The sequence below is a fragment of the Protopterus annectens genome, chromosome 14.part0 (genome assembly GCF_019279795.1).
Source record: "Protopterus annectens isolate FY-2018-M chromosome 14.part0, PAN1.0, whole genome shotgun sequence".
Taxonomy (NCBI): Eukaryota; Metazoa; Chordata; order Ceratodontiformes; family Protopteridae; genus Protopterus; species Protopterus annectens.
In genome coordinates this window covers 19,861,042-19,881,419 of record NC_056748.1, presented here as the reverse complement: position 1 = coordinate 19,881,419, position 20,378 = coordinate 19,861,042, and the positions used below count along the sequence as shown (strand labels likewise).

The 20,378-nt window shown below is 38.3% G+C and overlaps 1 protein-coding gene across 1 annotated transcript in view; it reads left to right on the top strand.

Annotated features, from left to right (window-relative positions):
- CWH43 (cell wall biogenesis 43 C-terminal homolog) overlaps window positions 1-20,378 on the top strand; it is a 676,650-nt gene that overhangs the window by 241,539 nt on the left and 414,733 nt on the right. Inside the window, exon 7 of the mRNA XM_044056345.1 lies at window positions 18,933-19,015. Coding sequence (XP_043912280.1) covers window positions 18,933-19,015 — 83 coding nt within the window. The remainder of the gene's footprint in view (window positions 1-18,932; window positions 19,016-20,378) is intronic.

Here is a 20,378-nt window from a genome sequence, read left to right as displayed (position 1 = left end):
TCTCCATGCAGAAGACGCTCTAGCTGAGAATCGAACCGGACAGCGTCTTACTGTGAGGCGACAACGCTACCGCAGCACCACCACAGCGGGTCTTTTATTATTATATCACTATACATTCTAAAATTTAAATTACTGCAAAATATTTCTGTGTTTTATAAGGAAATGAAAAATTTAAATATAATATTATTATTACCTGGAAAAAAAGAAATGGGAAATGGCATGAGGTTGAAATCTTCCTGAAGTATTGAAATTAAAAAAAAATGAAGGCACTGAAGAGAATCCTATTTCAATGTGTAATGATACATCAATTAAAATGTACATCATCGGTGGCATACATTTTATACCTTATTGTATGCACCTAACTGCATATTCTTAAAATTCGTGTAGCTGGCATTGTAATTATGGACCTGTAAATGTATAGTCCCGATTGTGGGAGAGCCCACAACTAATAAAAGATCGAAAAAGCTATTTATCTGATACATGTTGCTTGGAAGATAGTAGTCCCTGATGCTGTACCAATGCTGTTATTTGACATGTTATCTGATTATTATTGAGAAGATAAGTTAAGAATCATGTTAGCTTCTATTCCGACTGTAAGATACATGCATTAGAAATCTTCGCTGTTACTACTTTCCCTTTAGCAGAATGGTGAAAATGCTACACAAAATTTCTTATATATTTGTCAGCATGGTAATATAAGCTATTCTGATTCATTGTTCCACCTTCACTGCTTGGCAGCCCATGCTTTCCTTCTTATTTGTTCTGTATCCGTTTTTTTCTTTATTATTTACATCCTTTCCTTTTATAGTGCACAGTTTGTACATGTATTCTGATGCATAATAAACAAAGGATAAAACCCATTTCCTGCCATGGATGACAGCACTAATTGTGACTCCCTGCTCTCACCCCAAAGGGAGCAAATGGATTGTAGGACTGTAGGAGGAAAGGGGAAGCTAGATTGTCAGGGTAAAGAATAGACAAAAGGGACAGAATAACAGAAGTAAACAAGATTTCTGGCAAACCATGATTACTACTCAGCATTTCATTACAAACTGTGATAACTATCTGGTATTCCAAAAACTTACCAAAAGTGTGATTAAAATAAACAAAACATGATTACTTTTCAAATATGTGTTACAAACTTTAATGTATATCTTGTATTCCAGTACAATCCTGAACCAGATACTGTAAAGTCTGAAACATATCAGTAACTGACATCCAAAGTATGGATAATAGGGGTATTTAATGTCTTTATGGTTAGATCTCCAGTTCAAGTTTATTTGGGTGCCTGTCCTGATAATATAGGCTTGCATGTCTGGGGTAGATTCTTCTGTCCATACAGTAAAGATAGTTTGTGTTACATCCAGTATTACATAAAGCAGTCAAGACTTATCTGGTCCTGGTCGCTGGTCTTCTCAATCCCCAAAAAATGAGTAAAGTCCAAAAACAGGATAGTTATATTATATCTGAACAAGACTTTGCATTGCATTGCAGTGCCTACCCACATGAGTGTAAAACTTGCCACTAGTATGGCAGTCTAAAAGGCAGTTTAAAGGTAAATGAGAGAATGTGTCATGCAGCTTTACACATCTGCCCAGATTGTCTATGGTAGCCAGCATATGTAGACTGTAATACTATGCAGACATAAGTGTAATAGCTGCAGCCCCTGTCCTGGGATCCAGATTATACCCCATTAGACATCTTCTTCCACTGTTCCTGCTTCTGCTCTATTACTGTTACTAGTTTCTTACTCCATTTGGAATTTGCTGTGTTATATGGATGACAACTAACAGCTCTAAGTAGCTGATGAAATGACCCTGCATCACTTTGGATTTCCTTGCCCTACAGGCACCAGGTAATTTCCTCAGCAGGCTCTGAATGGCTGCCATAACTGCAAGTCTCTCCAGTGTTGGCTTCTTTTTAGTTTGTATGTTTTTATTGATTTGATCAAAATTAGATGCTGCAAACTGTTTTGGGTCCTTCATGTACGCCAGTGTATGTGTCTCTAATTTCTGCTATCTGTTTCAGTATAGAGGCGAACCTCTCACTATTAATTGAGGGTTGTCCAAAGTATATGCTATCTTAAAGAATGCTGCCTCTGTTTCACTGGAGTTTCCCCTGCCTTTCACATACTCTCCTGGTTTTCCATTTTACTTGAATGTTAGGTAAAATATGTTCTCATGGGGGCTTGGTAGCACCATGTAGTAGCTTAGACTCGTGCTGCTGTAGATTGATCTGTAATGGAGCGTGGAACCATCTGGTGGTAGCATTACAGGCTGCAATGGTGAGTGTCTACAGTATAGTAGGAGAGACCAATCCTGCACTAATTAAAGTGCTAACATTTTGGACTTTCTAATATCATGCTCATGCCTGCATGTGTCTCTTTAGAAATTCTTAGTATTTCTTAAATGTCATCAGTAAAGGATAAAAGACAACAGGAGGGAAAATTATCAAATGTAAACAAAAAAAAAACATGTTTTTAGCATTGTGTGCACCATAAGATAAGGTATGGCATTGTGTGCACCATATGATATGGTGTAGCAGTGGTGTGCACTATAAAATATTGTGTAGCACTGTGTGCACTATACGATATGGTATAGTGGTAGCGTGCACTGTAAGATATGGCATAGCACTGTGTACACCATAAGATATGGTATAGCAGTAGGGTGCAAAGATATGGTATAGCCATGTGTGCATCAGAAGATATGTCATAGCATTGTGTACACCATAATATATGGTATAGCAGTAGTATGCACCGTAAGATATGGTATAGCAGTAGTGTGCACTATACGATATGGTATAGCAGAAGTGTGCAAAGATATGGTATAACAATGTGTACATTATAAGATATGGTATGGCTCTGTGTGCACCACAAGACATGGTATGGCATTATGTGTACCATAAGATATGGTATAGCAGTAGTGTGCAAAGATATGGTATAGCAATGTGTACATTATAAGGTATGGTGTAGCTCTGTGTGCACCACAAGACATGGTATGGCATTATGTGTACCATAAGATATGGTATAGCAGTAGTGTGCAAAGATATGGTATAGCAATGTGTACATTATAAGGTATGGTGTAGCTCTGTGTGCACCACAAGACATGGTATGGCATTATGTGTACCATAAGATATGGTATAGTAGTAGCATGCACTATAAGGTATGGTGTAGCTCTGTGTGCACCACAAGACATGGTATGGCATTATGTGTACCATAAGATATGGTATAGTAGTAGCATGCACTATAAGGTATGGTGTAGCTCTGTGTGCACCACAAGACATGGTATGGCATTATGTGTACCATAAGATATGGTATAGTAGTAGCATGCACTATAAGGTATGGTGTAGCTCTGTGTGCACCACAAGACATGGTATGGCATTATGTGTACCATAAGATATGGTATAGTAGTAGCATGCACTATAAGGTATGGTGTAGCACTGTGTGCATCATACAATATGGGTTAGCAGTAATGTTCACCATAAGGCATGGTATAGCAGTAGTGTCAGTTCACTCCATCCCTGCAGATCAAAAGCTAGTGAGTCACCCACCAGGGAATAATTGGCTGGGAGAAGCTGCTTCAAAATTCCAGTGATTTGTCTTTCCAAATAAATGTTCTTCTTGGAGCACATTCAAAGTCTATTTCATGTCTACATGTAGAAGATTACAGCAAGAAAGGGGAGTTACTGTGGACTTTTTTAAGACAGTTTTCAATCCCTAGGCCTATAAACATTTCTCTTCTATACAGTGTGATCAGAAGAAGTGATTCGTTTTGGATTTCTAGAGATGGTCAGCATGTCGTCTGCATAAGAATGCACCTCGTGAGTGAGAAGAAGATATTCTCTGAACTCACTCGGAGCCTAGAGGTTATGTTTGAATGAGGCATACCACAGTTGAAAACAACATAGAGAGAGGAGGAATCCTTCTTTGGTGACATCTCCTAGTGAAGCAGTAGCTAATATAATGTTTTTAGGCATTGCTTGTGAAATGGGGTGCAGATACAGCAGCTTTACTCAGGTCTTCAAAGCTGTGAACACGTGATCTCACTCTGTTGAGTCATAAGCTTTATTAAACCTCAATGGTTTGTCTAGCGACTTATGTACTGCTATGAAGTGCCATCTTGTTCTACAGATCATCTCTTTCATTCTAAGCATGATTAGGGTGTATTAATGATAGGATTCTTGACCTGAACCCAGATGCCAGGATGGGGGTGATGATCTTACTATTGAATCGACTAAGCTATGTGAAATCAATTCATTGTTTCTACAAAATGGCCTAGCTATTGTATCTTTAGACAAATCTTTGATCATGCCATTATTCACTATGCCAGACAAATGAAAGAAAGTTGGGGATTTGTTGAAGATTTTACAAACTGGGGTAAATCAGAATGCCATTTGGTCTCAGAAATATTTTTTTAATTCCCCAGGGGCTTGCATTATCTTCTCACTGGCAATGAATTCCCCATGATGAACCTGTCTGTTTCCCAAGTGGATGTGAGAATGCTTAAAATGTTCTGCTTGTTAAAAAAAAGTTGTGCAGTACTCCTATGGTTGTGTGCCTTTGATGCATAATGCTCAGTGCAGGACAAATACATAATTTAATTTACTGGCAGCTTTCCTCACCAGGGTGCTAATAATGATTTGAACTTTTGTTGCCCAAGCTTGGTAATATAAACCTTCATTCCTAGTGGAGGTTATGCACCTTCCAGTGTTTAGCAGATTTTATTTTGTTCTGATGGACCTATCTTGGCCTTGAAGACTTCCAGTTTGCTCATTAAGACATGTTGCCCCATCCACCCAGTTCATCTCCACTTCTGAACATCCTGTAACATTTCCTGAACTGAATTCTTTAAAGATCAGAAAACCTTTGCCCCCTCTCCCCCAACATTTTGGAATTTGAACTGTCAGCAGCACAGTTATTTGCTCTTTTCACTGATCCTGTGATGAGGATGTGTCACCCCATCTCACATTCGTCCAAAATGATAAGTATTATAAGATGTTCCTAAAATTCTTTATTCTATACCACTGAGACTTTTGCCCATCATCACTGCGGTCCTAATGTGTTATTAAAATTGAAGTGTCAGTACACCAATGAGCTGTGTGACAGACTTCATAATGTTATAAAGGTACCCAAAATGGCTCATTCTGTGGCACAGCTGAATCAGTGCTGCTGCTTACCAGATGTTTCTGAGCTCTGTGCATGTATTGCAATTGCAGAGCAAGAGGTTCCCTCTGCAAGTCTCTTAAGGTGGCTGCCTCACATAGTTCATTAATCACCACTGCAGCTGTGGCATGATATTGAATGTATGAAGGAATAAGGCATGATACTGAATGCACAAAGGAATTCTCTTCAGCTGGGGTCTAGGGCAAACATTTCAGTTTTTTCAATCAAAATTCCAGGGGTAATGGCACAAGCCCAAGTATCTATCTGTAGGGATTTATGGAGAGCTTGAATGAGTTCAGTTTGATAGATGTTGGAGCCATGGACACCCGACAGACATAATGGGTCTGATGGTTTATTTAGAAGTAAAATAACCCACTTGCCTTTGCTATTGCAGGGAGTCTTATAAACTGCCCTGATGAGTGCCTTATGAGCTAGAATGAATGACACCCCCCTACCCAGAATTATTGCATCATGCAAGTTTTCAGGCTGGTGTGCCAATCCACAATGTTTTTACCGACTGATTCTGTTCTTGTTATGAGTATCTCTTGCATAACAACTACTGCTGCATTCTCAGCTCTAAACGGTTTATGAAGTGCATGTCTTTTCCTCTTCGCTCATCCTTGTCAGGCAGGCACAGTGAGGTAAATGCAACCATAGGATGAAAATCACAGATAGGATCATGCACGCATTTGTTATTTGTACTTTCCAAAGAGACATTCTTGTGCAGCAAAGAATACATTGTAGAGTTCCTGTTAAATTGTAATGCTTATATAAAAAACACTGAATATTTAAAGTCTAAGCTGCATAAAATTGCAGAAATGTGGCACACTGCCATTACATTTGTTACAAATGTAGTTTGTCAGTATTCTACAAAGGAAAATGCAGGTTGTTTTGAAAAGACAGGGATAGTAACCAAAATTGTGAAACCAAGTAATTGTGAAATGTAGAATTAAAGTAGGGCATTCACATACTGCAGCAGTGGTTAGATATGACTGCAACGGGCTGCCAATACAATACAATATTTCTCTCTATTTGGATTTTAATGGAGAAGATAACTAAACCAGTAACATAAACAATGAGTGTTAATGCTGAACCAAATACTGTCCGTTGGTGACTTTTCAGCACTTTTAAAGCCTAGACTAATAACTAGAATAGCACCACAGTGCCCAGATAATTTGATTCTCCATAACGCTTGTTCCAAGCAAAGACACAGCAGGTATAGTCAAACCTTTAATGTTCACCTTATCCAAATGACTGTGTCAAACATTATGAAACATTAGAATCAGAAACAGTAATTATGGTGCATTCCTACTAATATGCTGTAATACATACTTGTAAACAGATAAAACATTACATAAGCACCAGTAGAACAGTTGGGGTACCATCCTTACAAATGAGCAGGAAGTTACTTTTATGTCATATAAAAAGTAAAAGGCAAAGGAGGCAACGGAACACAGCAGTAAAAATCCAAAGTATTTATTCCAAAGACAGATAGGTGAGCGCTTTCGCAGCCAAAGCCGCTTCATCAGACAAACAAAATGCATAACTGTAGTACTTTTAAATAAGAAATAGCCAACCACAGATCAACAACAATTAAGAACAATTAACATTTACAAAGATATAACAGTTCAAAATACATTTAAAAAATATGCTTTAAAATCCACTAAAAGCACCAATATATGCACAAATAAACATAATAGTAGTATTATCTGACTAAAGGTCTATTAACTAGAATGGGTCTAATAGAAATGTTGTCATTTAGACCCTTCCCCATGTTCGCCCTCATCCTTATTATCCAGTCAAGTTCCTTACTCTCTACTTTGTTCCTGTTTGAACCCCCCCCCCATTGCCCACTCTAACAACTTCTATAACCATAAACTTAAACATATGTAAGTTTCCTGAAGTCATAATATGTTTGGATGGAGCATTGTTGTCAGCCTTTCTAGAAATGTCATAGACATGTTCTCTCATCCTGTCCCACAACCTACGTGTAGTCATTCCAATATAAAAAGAGTGGCACAGTATACAATAAGCTAGGTAAACAAGGTTTGTTGTATTAAAGTTGGCACTAGCTTTAAAACACATCCTTTTCCTCTTATCTGGGTGTACAAAACTAGCCCCACTATCTATTAGATGGCAATGACTGCAGGTTTTGCATGGATATGTACCTATGGAAGATTGTGTAGTAGCATCCGTATCATATCTAGGATGAGACAGCATCTTCTTAAGAGATTTCTTGTTTTTATATGTGTAACTAGGAACCTTCCCCACTGTAGAACCCAATCTCTCATTGGTCATAAGTATATTTCAATGTTTAGAGTAGATATCCTGCAATAGCCTGATGTTACTGGCATAAGTTACAGGTATCCTCAGACCATTATTTCTGTCTGTTCTTTCCTTAGGGAACTGGGATGGTGCAGAAAAATATAGTTTACCTTCACGTGACCTTAATTCCAGGTTTATTAGTTGTTACCATTCCAACGTCTTTCCTGTCATAGCCCCTGTTCATAAATCTTTGTTCAAGTGCATCTAGCTCACTAACAAAAGTAGAATCATCCGCTGTTAATCTTGATATTCTCAGCACCTGTCCTGTTATAATGTTTTTAAACACATGCTTAGGATACATACTTTGTCTATGGACAAAGGTGTTCCTGTAGCACTTCTTCCTAAATACTTCCATGGTAAAGTCACCAGTGTTCTTCCTCAGAACCTTTACATCCAAAAACTCAATAGAGTCAGCTGAAGTATTGGCTGATAGTCTAAGGAAGTTAGTGCTGGTATTGAGGACATCTAAGAAACAGATAAACTCATCACTACCTCCTTCCTAAAGGAGGAGGAGGTCATCCACAAACCTCCTGTAAAAGACAACCCTATCCATTCTAAACTGTGTTTTAATATGTACTTCTTCCCATTGGGCCATAACTAGGTTGGCGTAGCTATTGGCACATGAAGTGCCCATAGCTACTCCATCCCTCTGTCTGAAAATGTTTTGTTCAAACATAAAGATGTTGTTGTCGAGAACAATTTCCATCAATGAACATAAGAGATCTATTTTATAATGGTCGGAAGAACCATCTTGTAGTAAATAATTCCTCATCATCTCAACACCTTGATCATTTGGTATGGATGTAAAAAGTGATTCCACATCCATTGCCACCAATATACATTCCTGTGTCGGTGGTGTAACCTGTATATGTATATATAGGTCCCTCAGAAATTCTTCAGTGTCTTTTAAAATGGTAGTATTCTTTGCCAAAATGGGTTTAAGATGTATTTCTATATAAATGGACAGGGGTACCGTACACCACCCTCTACCTGCTACTATAGGTCTCATAGGTGGTGTGTTTGGGTGTTTGTGGATCTTACGTAAGCCCTGTATTATAGGTATATGTGGTTCATCTACCAAGAAGTAATTATACAGTTCAAGAGTAATCTGCCCTAGCTGTAGACATTCAAAAAGTTCATTAGAGATCCTATTAATGCATTGTTCCACTTGTTCAGTATAAAATGGAGCATACACCATAGTATTATTAAGCATAGCATTCATAACATTACTATAAAAAGTGTAGTCCATGATAACCATTGATCTCCCCTTGTCAGCTGGTCGTATACTTAGGGTAGAATCATGACATAGCTGTTCAAGTGCCAATCTCTCATTCTTATTCATATTAAAAAAAAAAGCTTTGTATATTTCTTTTCATCATACATGACATATATATCCCTGATACAGGCTTTCTCAAAGACATCTATCACATCAATTGAAGGAGGTACATAGCCACTAGCGTCTTTGAAAATATTTGTATTATTGCATTCATTACTGGTCTCATTAAAGTGCATTTTTAACGTGATATTCCTAGTAAAGGTTTTAAGCTCAACAATATTCTCAGTCAATGTCATTTTTCTAGCGGGTATGAAACTCATACCTTTACTCAGTATGTCCATCTCCTTTGATGTTAATCTACAGCTAGAAATATTCCAAACTAGCGTTGATCCCTCATTTGATCCCTTGTTTGCCACATCTTCTTGATCATTAATGGACTCCCTTCTTCTATAAACGCCTTCCTCTTCAGGCGTCCTTGCCCCAAGGGGCATTCGTAAAAATTGGAATTGCGAATAGGAAGCGGGTTAACAAGTAAACCATTTGCATTAAAAGGTAACAATGAAGGACAATTGTTAACCCCAGCAGTAGATGCATTCTCTTTTCTGCATGCTTCAGTTCTATCTGCAGATTCAGTAGTGGTATTGACGTCATCCGTAGGAACGGAACAGGTGCACGAGGTGGAAGACCCCTCCTTCACATTGATTCCTCGATTGGTACTCAGGCATTCAAAATTTAAGGTGGAGCCTGAGTTAGAAGTAGAGGCAATATTATATGTAGAAGTATGATTCAGATGTTAACAGCCTCAGAGATAGAAGGACTGGATTTATTACTGCTAGCATATGTGGCCAAGCCACCAGTTCTTTCATCCCTGGGCCAAGCAAAGACTCTACCATTCGAAAAATCAGCTAAATCACGTTGCAATTTTCTTCTCTTATTATTAAGCAGTTGTTTCTCATAAACATTGACTGTCTCTGTAACATGTTCAACCTTAAGGTCAACAACAGAGGAAGGATAATTATCATATAAAGTCATCTGAAATTTATCTGTATCAGATGCTAATGTTATTTCCTCTGGTTTAAAATACTGTATTAATAGTTTCATATATCTGTAGCTTGTATCAAGATTGATTTGCTGCCATTTGGTTAATAAGTCACTATATAAGTTCCCATATGTGGGCATATTTAATGCCCTTAACCCACGGGGAACAATATGCAGATTGACGCAAGCCTCAAAGTGAAATCTCTGTGACTTAAGCCTCACTAAATTTCGTGCATCATTCTCCAACTTATAGATGTCTTTGTTATAGCATTCAAATCATATTCACAGTCATTTTGGTTCACAGCTGCTGTTGTATTGGGTAGAACAAGAGACAGCAAAAAACAAATGTAATGGTGTAGGTAAATCGTTCCGCCAAGAAAACTGTCATATAAAAAGTAAAAGGCAAAGGAGGCAACGGGACACAGCAGTAAAAATCCAAAGTATTTATTCCAAAGACAGATAGGTGAGCGCTTTCTTACTGCTGTGTTCTGCTGCCTCCTTTGCCTTTTACTTTTTATATGACTTTTTATATGACAGTTTTCTTGGAGGAACGGTTTACCTACACCATTACATTTGTTTTTTGCTGTCTCTTGTTCTGTTTGTACTGGTGTTAGGGCATGGTTGAAAGCTGCTCTGTGTTACAAGATTTGGGATCAGTGCCTGAGTTGAACAGCGGGAATACAACTGGCCAGAGGAACATTTCCACTTTGTTTGGGAGTTCTGAAAACCCCCTATTGGACTTTGTACCCAATACAACAGCAGCTGTGAACCAAAATGACTGTGAATATGATTTGAATGCTATAAGAAAAGACATCTATAAGTTGGAGAATGATGCACAAAAATTAGTGAGGCTTAAGTCACAGAGATTTCACTTTGAGGATTGCCTCAATCTGCATATTGTTCCCCGTGGGTTAAGGGTGTTAAATATGCCCACATATGGTGACTTATTAACCAAATGGCAGCAAATCAATCTTGATACAAGCTACAGATATATGAAACTATTAATACAGTATTTTAAACCAGAAGAAAATAACATTAGCATCTGATATAGATAAACGTCAGATGACTTTATACGATAATTATCCTTCCTCTGTTGTTGACTGGTGGCTCGGCCACATATGCTAGCAGTAATAAATCCTGTCCTTCTATCTCTGAGGCTGTTAATGTCTGAATCATACTTCTACATATAATATTGCCTCTACTTCTAACTCATTCTCCACATCAAATTTTGAATGCCTGAGTACCAATCGAGGAATCAATGTGAAGGAGGGGTCTGTCACCTCGCGCACCAGTTCCGTTCCTACGGATGACGTCAATACCACTACTGAATCTGTATATAGAACTGGAGCATGCAGAAAAGAGAATGTATCTACTGCTGGGGTTAACAATTGTCCTTCATCGTTACCTTTTAATGCAAATGGTTTACTTGTTAACCCGCTTCCTATTCACAATTCCAATTTTTACGAACGCCCCTTGGGGTAAGGACACCTGAAGAGGGAGGCGTCTATAGAAGAAGGGAGTCCATTAATGATCAAGAAGATGTGGCAAACGAGGGATCAACTCTAGCTTGGAATATTTCTAGCTGTAGATTAACATCAATGGAGATGGACATACTGAGTAAAGGTATGAGTTTCATACCCACTAGCAAAATAACATTGACTGAGAATATTGTTGAGCTTAAAACCTTTACAAGGAATATCACTTTAAAAATGCACTTTAATGAGACCAGTAATGACTGCAATAATATAAATATTTTCAAAAAAGCTAGTGGCTATGTACCTCCTTCAATTGATGTTATAGATGTCTTTGAGAAAGCCTGTATCAGGGATATATATACCATGTATGATGAAAAGAAATATACAAAGATTTTTTTTAATATGAATAAGAATGAGAGATTGGCACTTGAACAGCTATGTCATGATTCTACCCTAAGTATAAGACCAGCTGACAAGGGGGGATCAATGGTTATCATGGACTACACTTTTTATAGTAATGTTATGAATGCTGTGCTTAATAATACTATGGTGTATGCTCCATTTAATACTGAACAAGTGGAACAATGTATTAATAGGATCTCTAATGAACTTTTTGAATGTCTACAGCTAAGGCAGATTACTCTTGAACTGTATAATTACTTCTTGGCAGATGAACCACTTATACCCATAATACAGGGCTTACCTAAGATCCACAAACACCCGAATACACCACCTATGAGACCTATAGTAGCAGGTAGAGGGTGGTGTACGGAACCCCTGTCCATTTATATAGAACAACATCTTAAACCCATTTTGGCAAAGAATACTACCATTTTAAAAGACACTGAACAATTTCTGAGGGACCTATATATACATATACAGGCTACACCACTGACACAGGAATGTGTATTGGTGGCAATGGATGTGGAATCATGTTTTACATCCATACCGAATGATCAAGGTGTTGAGATGATGGGGAGTTATTTACTATAAGATGGTTCTTATGACCATTATAAAATCGATCTCATGTTCATTGATGGAAATTGTTCTTGACAACAACATCTTTATGTTTGAACAAAAAATTTTCAGACAGAGGGATGGCATAGCTATGGGCACTTCATGTGCCAATAGCTACGCCAACCTAGTTATGGCCCAAAGGGAAGAAGTACATATTAAAACACAGTTTAGAATGGATAGGGTTGTCTTTTACAGGAGGTTTGTGGATGACCTCCTCCTCCTTTGGGAAGGAGGTAGTGATGAGTTTATCTGTTTCTTAGATGCCCTCAATACCAGCACTAACTTCCTTAGACTATCAGCAAATACTTCAGCTGACTCTATTAGTTTTTGGATGTAAAGGTTCTGAGGAAGAACACTGGTGACTTTACCACGGAAGTATTTAGGAAGAAGTGCTACAGGAACATCTTTGTCCATAGACAAAGTATGCATCCTAAGCATGTGTTTAAAAACATTATAACAGGACAGGTGCTGAGAATATCAAGATTAACAGCAGATGATTCTACTTTTGTTAGTGAGCTAGATGCACTTGAACAAAGATTTATGAACAGGGGCTATGACAGGAAAGACGTTGGAATGGTAACAACTAATAAACCTGGAATTAAGGTTACGTGAAGGTAAACTATATTTTTCTGCACCATCCCACTTCCCTAAGGAAAGAACAGACAGGAATAATGGTCTGTGGATACCTGTAACTTATGCCAGTAACATCAGGCTATTGCAGGATAGCTACTCTAAACATTGGAATATAGTTATGACCTATGAGAGAGTGGGTTCTATAGTGCGGAAGGTTCCTAGTTACACATATAAAAACAAGAAATCTCTTAAGAAGATGCTGTCTCATCCTAGATATGATACGGATGCTACTACACAATCTTCCATAGGTACACATCCATGCAAAACCTGCAGTTATTGCCATCTAATAGATAGTGGGGCTAGTTTTGTACACCCAGATAAGAGGAAAAGGATGTGTTTTAAAGCTAGTGCCAACTTTAATACAACAAACCTTGTTTACCTAGCTTATTGTATACTGTGCCACTCTTTTTATATTGGAATGACTACACGTAGGTTGCAGGACAGGATGAGAAAACATGTCTATAATATTTTTAGAAAGGCTAACAATGCTCTATCCAAACATATTATGACTTCAGGCAACTTACATATGTTTAAGTTTATGGTTATAGAAGTTGTCAGAGTGGGCAACGGGGGGGGGGTTCAAACAGGAACAAGGTAGAAAGTAAGGAACTTGACTGGATAATAAGGATGAGGGCGAACATGGGGAAGGGACTAAATGACAACATTTCTTTTAGACCCATTCTAGTTAATAGACCTTTAGTCAGATAATACTACTATTATGTTTATTTGTGCATATATTGGTGCTTTTAGTGGATTTTAAAGCATATTTTTTGAATTGTATTTTGAACTGTTATATCTTTCTAAATGTTAATTGTTCTTAATTGCTGTTGATCTGTGGTTGGCAATTTCTTATTTAAAAATACTACAGTTATGCATTTTGTTTGTCTGATGAAGCGGCTTTGGCTGCGAAAGTGATCACCTATCTGTCTTTGGAATAAATTCTTTGGATTTGTACTGCTGTGTTCCGTTGTCTCCTTTGCCTTTTACTTTTTATATGACAGTTTTCTTGGAAGAATGATTTACCTACACCATTACAATTGTTTTTTTTTGCTGTTAATTTTATGCCAACCTGTTTGGGGCCTAATCTTGGCAGTCCATGTTACTATTTAGTGTACTGCTACAGATTTTAGGTCAGTGTTGTTTCTGACAGTTAGTGTACCTATAAGCTATATCAGCCTCACACAGAGTGGGTTGCAGAGTTGGGCATCTTCAGATATATAGTGCGTTCCATTCTAGAGATGAAGGTAATGGCAATGAATGCATTCCTTAGATCTGAGACTAGACCCATATTAAGATTATAACTGAGATGGGTCTCACTTCTTTTGCAAGGCAATAACTCCAGCCAATGAAAAATACATTAATGGCTAGTGTATCTCCTTGAATATCCAAAATTTCCCAATGGCTCTACCTATGGCTTTGAGTAACTGTTCAAGGTAAACGGACATTTATTTGCCTGTTCAATAATTTCTCCAAAGAAAGAGCTACATGAGATAACCTGAAATTCTACTCTTAATGCAGCAAGAATTCTGGAGTGTCATGTTTTGTGGGAAATTAGCAGCTTTTTCATGCAGTAAATGTTTTTCTTTGAGTTACTATGTCTGTAGAAAAGTCCCAAAACATTCCAGAAGAATAAAAGGTTATGCCCTGAATCACTATTTGCTTTTTTTTCCAGAGATCTCTAGCAACCATTCTTTCATCTAGTATGCAAACATGTAGGTGATAATTGGCATAGGCTGGTTTTAATGGGTCTGTATTATATAAACAAAGCATTAAAATGTCGACTCACTTTTGATTGACCCCTATTTCTCGAAACTGTACAACAGAGAACCCTCAAATCACTGATTTCTTTCGAAGGGAAATAAATCGGTAACCCAAACACACACACCGCATTACAACAGACACTATTAAAGTTGTGGGCTTTGCCCCCACACCCCCCAACTAAATATACTAACTCCGAGATTGTACTACAGTCAGGAAAAGGGCAGCTTTAAAAGAATAGCCAACCGATTTCTTTCCCTTGGAAAGAAAATGATTTGGCCATTCGATGTTGTGTAGCTTCAAGAAATAGGGATCGATCAAAGGTGAGTTGACCTTTTAATGCTTCGTTTATGTAATATAGACTTGACTTTAATTTATGATACAGACAACATTCCTGGAAGCAACTCTGCATGCCTTCTTTACATCATTTGGCTTTTTTACTTTCTCCTAGCAGTATGGTGATCCAGCCACTCAGTTAAGAATGCTATGCTATTTTTTGCCCTTCAGTTTCCTGATTGCCTAACAATTTAAATGTTATTGCATTAGTTCCCTATACTCAGAGTCTTTAGCTGCCTCCCAACAATTTTTGTGTTATGCTTTTTTGTCTGAAAACTTTTGCCTCCAGGACAACATACCATGTTCTGCAAAGTCAATTATTTGAATAAATCCAAATGACCTGTCTCTTGTAGCTATCATGCATTTATGAGTTCTGAAGTGTTTCTTGATTCATTTTTGAATGACCAGCTGTAGCACAGGTTCATAGGTTCATAGGTTCATAGATGTGTACTAACCTAATGGCCCTGGAGCCTTTACAAGCCTAGCTTATAGAAGTCCCTTGGCATCGTGCCGCCCAACATTAGTTCCTAGTGCCCCTATCAAGTAATGCCACTTAAGTGATCCTCACGGTGAACTTTCTATTTCCTATCCACTCATCAAGATTTCTCTTTTAGAGGGCCAGTGAGGTGCTCTGCTTGACATGTGTGGGAAGTCTATTCCAGAGCATGGGCAGTCTCTGGGTTATGAACCTATATCTCCAGCATGTTCTGTTGATTGTGATAATGAGGTTGAGGTCTTTGGAGCGTGTGGTGCGGAGGTATTGGGATTTCTTTAGATGCAGCATTTCTAACAGAGCTGGGTCAGACTTGGCTTTGTATGTCAAGCAGAGATCGCTTGTTACTAGAAGATATGAGACAGAGAATAGCTGGAGTTTTTTGAGTCTATCCATGTAGGACATGTGTTTAAGGCCTAGGTCCTCTTCATGATGTACTTTTGTGGCCTTTCCAGCTGTTGCATGTGTCTAGTGAGGTACATGCCAAATGGGGCATTATACTCGATGACTGGCCTAATGAGGGAAGAGTAGAAAGAGATGGTGACCTCTTTCTTCCTAGATGCAAAACCTTTGGTAATGAGATGTACCACATAGAAGGACTTTCTGACCACAGTAGCAATGTAGTGGTTGAAGGAGAGGTTGCTGTCAACCTGTGTCCCCAGATATCTTATAACGGCTTCAGTGTTCAGTGGGCTCCCATCGATGTGGTAATTAGTGGGAACTGAGTTTTTCCCAAAGGGGATGACGATGCATTTTTTGGCATTAAGCTTAAGGCCATGGTTTTGACACCAGTCATTGGTCTCAGTGAGGCCTTTCTGTAGGATGTCTACATCACTTGGGGCATTAATAATGACTCCCAGCTTGCAGTCGTCTGCAGACTTGGTCAGCTAGAGTCCCTCTGTGTTGGCCTAGACTTCTGAGAAGTAGATGCCAAACAGGAGAGGACCCAGGACCAGTCCCTGTGGGACTCCACTTGTGACTGGTCAGCAGTCTGACTTGGAGTCCGCTACTTTCACACTGTGGGTTCTATCTGTGATACAGTTTGCAACCCACCTAGTCGTATAGAGTTCGAGTTTTGCCTCTGTCAGATCTCTGATGCTGAATTACATCTGCTGACAGCTTGTAAAGACAAAGAAGTTCCTTTCTGCCTCTAATAGCAGATACAGAAGATATTTACTTACTTGCCAGGGTGTAATGTGAGGGTCTATGACACTGGATCAAAAACTGATTTTATTGAACAACTTTTACACTGAAAATGCCTTTGATAGAAATCGGTTTTGTGAGATCACGGTATAGTGAAGACTGGAAAATTTGTCCTTTCCTCACTGTAGTGTGATCTTGGAGTTGGTGTACATATTTAGCAGTGGGGTGGGGGTGTGGGGGGGGCACAGGTCCCACAAAACCGATTTCTCTCAACGGCATTTTCAGTGTAAAAGCTGTTCGATTAAATCGGTTTTCGATCCAGTGCAGTGTCATAGAGCCTAATGTGACATGGCTAGTAGCCTTTCAGCTATCAACAATGGGTTACTAATGCTTTATAAAAATTGCACTGAAATAGCCATTCCCTGTCTCTATATGGAAATGTGAAGTATCTGTCTCAGGGTTTGCCCTCTAGCCTTCGCAATTTTCTTGGCAGTATAACAAGGTATTTTGCCTCATGTGCATACTTACTGAAACTTAACAGCCAGCACAATTAAATAAGCTCGCTATAGAAACACTAGGGGAATAAAATTAGCACTTGTAATGTAACTAATTGATGAGTATCAGCTCATTAGGCAGTATGCCATATTCACAGGTGACAAGCTCAGCTTTCTAATTTGCTTATTTTAAGACACTACCTTAAATTATAATGGTAGAATGCTTTATTTCTTGCTCATAAAAGTTAGCAGAGCACATGCAGGACTGTTATGTGAAGTATAACTACAGTTCACTTCAAACTCTTTATGGGGCCCTATATGCTACATGTTTCATATCTGGGGTAATGTGGTCATATTGCAAGATTATGACCATTAAGTTAAAATGACCTCTGAAATACAGTTAATCTCCATGGTCTGCATTCCTTACCTCAGTTCACAGCTCTTCCCTTAGGACAAGAAAATGAATTTTGTCTGTTGTGTAGGATGGAGATGATAGTCCCACAACTTCAGACACTTGGTATGAATAGAAATAGCTAGATATGTGTGTATTGTGTATATATTGTAGGAGTTGGGGAGACAACAGCAGAATATCATTATTTTGCGAAGAAAAATCTCCTAAAGATCATTTTACAATAGACAGTGTCACTAGCAGACTGTGTCTCAGTCATAGTTCTGAAATGGGGACAGAACTCTGTTGTTATGTCATGTAGTACTGGGTAGAAGCTGCAGAACACAGGGAATGTGGAGGTGGATGTAATGTTTTACTTAATGACTTGCAAAGGATCACATTTAAATTTAAAAGAAAGCAACACATCTGTATATATTTTCATAATCCTAGGTAGTGAAACTCACAGACTGTGTACCCAACAGTACATCACAATGGGAGAGTAGACATGCAGACAAAGTGTCTGACCAGTGTCATCTCTGTAAGCAGGTGACAGGTGATGTGTCAGGAAGGTGCAGAACGGTGCATTCGCTTATTTCATTAGCTGATATTAACTGACCCTGGCAGATTGAAAATACATCAGTGTTTTCAAGTTAGAGAGTAAGCCATGAAGGATTTGGTTCTTTCAGTGCTGCATATGTTGTGGGTATGGATGGCTTACATGACTGTACTACAAGAAGAATGTACAACAAAGTTGTACATTCTTCTTGTAGTACAGTCATGTACTACAAGAAGAATGCACAACAAAGTTGGACCTCTGTAACTAAATGATCGTACCTTGAGAACACTGAGACAGAAAGTCCTGTGCAATACAGCAGTGGTCCAGTTCTGATGCACGCAAGCAAACCTCACAACACATGCAGGTATTTTAATAGCCTTTGCTTTGCCTTTTACTAGATCCAGCCTTCCATAACCTCTTTTTCCCATTTTTACACATGAGATTGGGGTGTCACATGAATATTGTCCATTAACTAGAGCCAATGTTCACCCCTTCCCAAGTGACAAGCCCAAACATGGTTGTTCTTCCATACCCTACAGACACACACACACACACACACACACACACACACACACACACACACTCCTCTGGGCAGTTTAGAGTGTCTATTCCACACATAAACATCAGATTATTTTGGGATATTTAAACATTTCTTATGTTGTTTAAATCTCTTGTCATTATCTTCATGGCTTAAAGCATCAAATAAACTCATTAGTTAATATTATGCATGATGTTTTAGTTTAATATGAGGTTAAGACAACGTTAACTTACTAACTGTAAATTACTCATACCTTTCTAATTGTTATGACCTTAATAACAGTTAACTTTATCTTTTACAGAGCAATAATTTTGGTTGCACTAGCAAGTGGGGTGATGTTATCATTTTGTTCTGTTGTTACCAATGTCGTGTGGTGCTTTATAGGTAAGGAGTCGGCATATCTAAAAAAAACTCTTATTTTACTTGAAGGAAACAAATACATTAAAATGAATCCTAATCTAAATCATCTTATGATTTGTTTAGATGTTTCAATAAGAAGCTATAATTACACAGTCTATGAAACATATCTAGGAAGAATTATATGACAGAACTGTTTTAATTTAATTCAGTTTACATTTTTTTAGCAGTGTAAATGGCTGGTCTTTCACTCACCCTTGCCAGTTACAGCAACTATCATAAAAGCAAGGGTAACTGCAACTAATCAATAAGTTTGCATGTTCTTAGGAGGTAAGAAGAAAACACACACAGACTGCTAAAGTACACACAAACTCAACAAAGATAGCAGAGAGCTCAAGACAAAATCCTAGACCCTGAAGCTCTTAGAGAAAAACCTTAGCCATTAAGTCACTGCCATGTCTACTTTGTTGCAGGAAAAACTTTTCTCACTAACTGCATTATTTGTTGAAGTCCAGTATTTGCATGTTTTCCTATTCTTTTATCTGCCTGCTTCTCTTGATGCATTGTTCTTGCACAAAGATACATGGAAGCAAATATTTGCATTTGCATATAGGTATTTTCCCTTGGACAGAATATAGAAATGCAACTTTTCACTATGTACCATGTATGTGTTTCACTGTTGCAGTCATTACTCTTGGGTTATCCTGCTGGCAGGCTACCCGCAGTCGGCCAGAATTCCAAAGTTTAGGTCCGGTGTCGGTTGCTGTCGCCTCTTCCCTGACGTCAGTGCGCCAGGGGTATAAAAGATGCAACCGACACCATCTCCTTCAGTCTTTCTTGCCACGTGGTGCCCGAAGCAAAAGCAGTTCGCAAGTGCCAGTCGGCCGAATCCTGAGATTTTCAAAGTTGAATTTCAGAACCGAAGTTTTGTGTGGGACACTGCACTTAAATAACATGTCATTATTATTTCTCTTGAAGTCTCTGAAGTTGAGGAAGAAGGGCTTTACTAGCTAATAAAGTATTTCTACAAGCTTTTTATTGCTGTTATTTGTTTCCATACTAAAATATTTAAACAGTTTTTCCAATAAATTCAGAAAATGACATCTAGTTTCCAGCATAGTCAAATGGTGAAAATCTTTTCTGTAAAAAATGCACACAGAATTACTTGTAAGTCTACATTCAGTCCCCAAACGGAAACCTATTCTGAGAAGACCAAAGGAAGCACCACAAATGAACCATCATGAAAAAGGCTTGAATTCAAAAATAAAAAAAGTACAAATTTATTAAAAGTATTAGAACAAGCATCCAAAGTGTATCCACTTTGATACACTCTATTCAGGATAAGCACTTTCGGCCATAGCCTTCCTCAGATCCTGTTTCTGTCTTAACA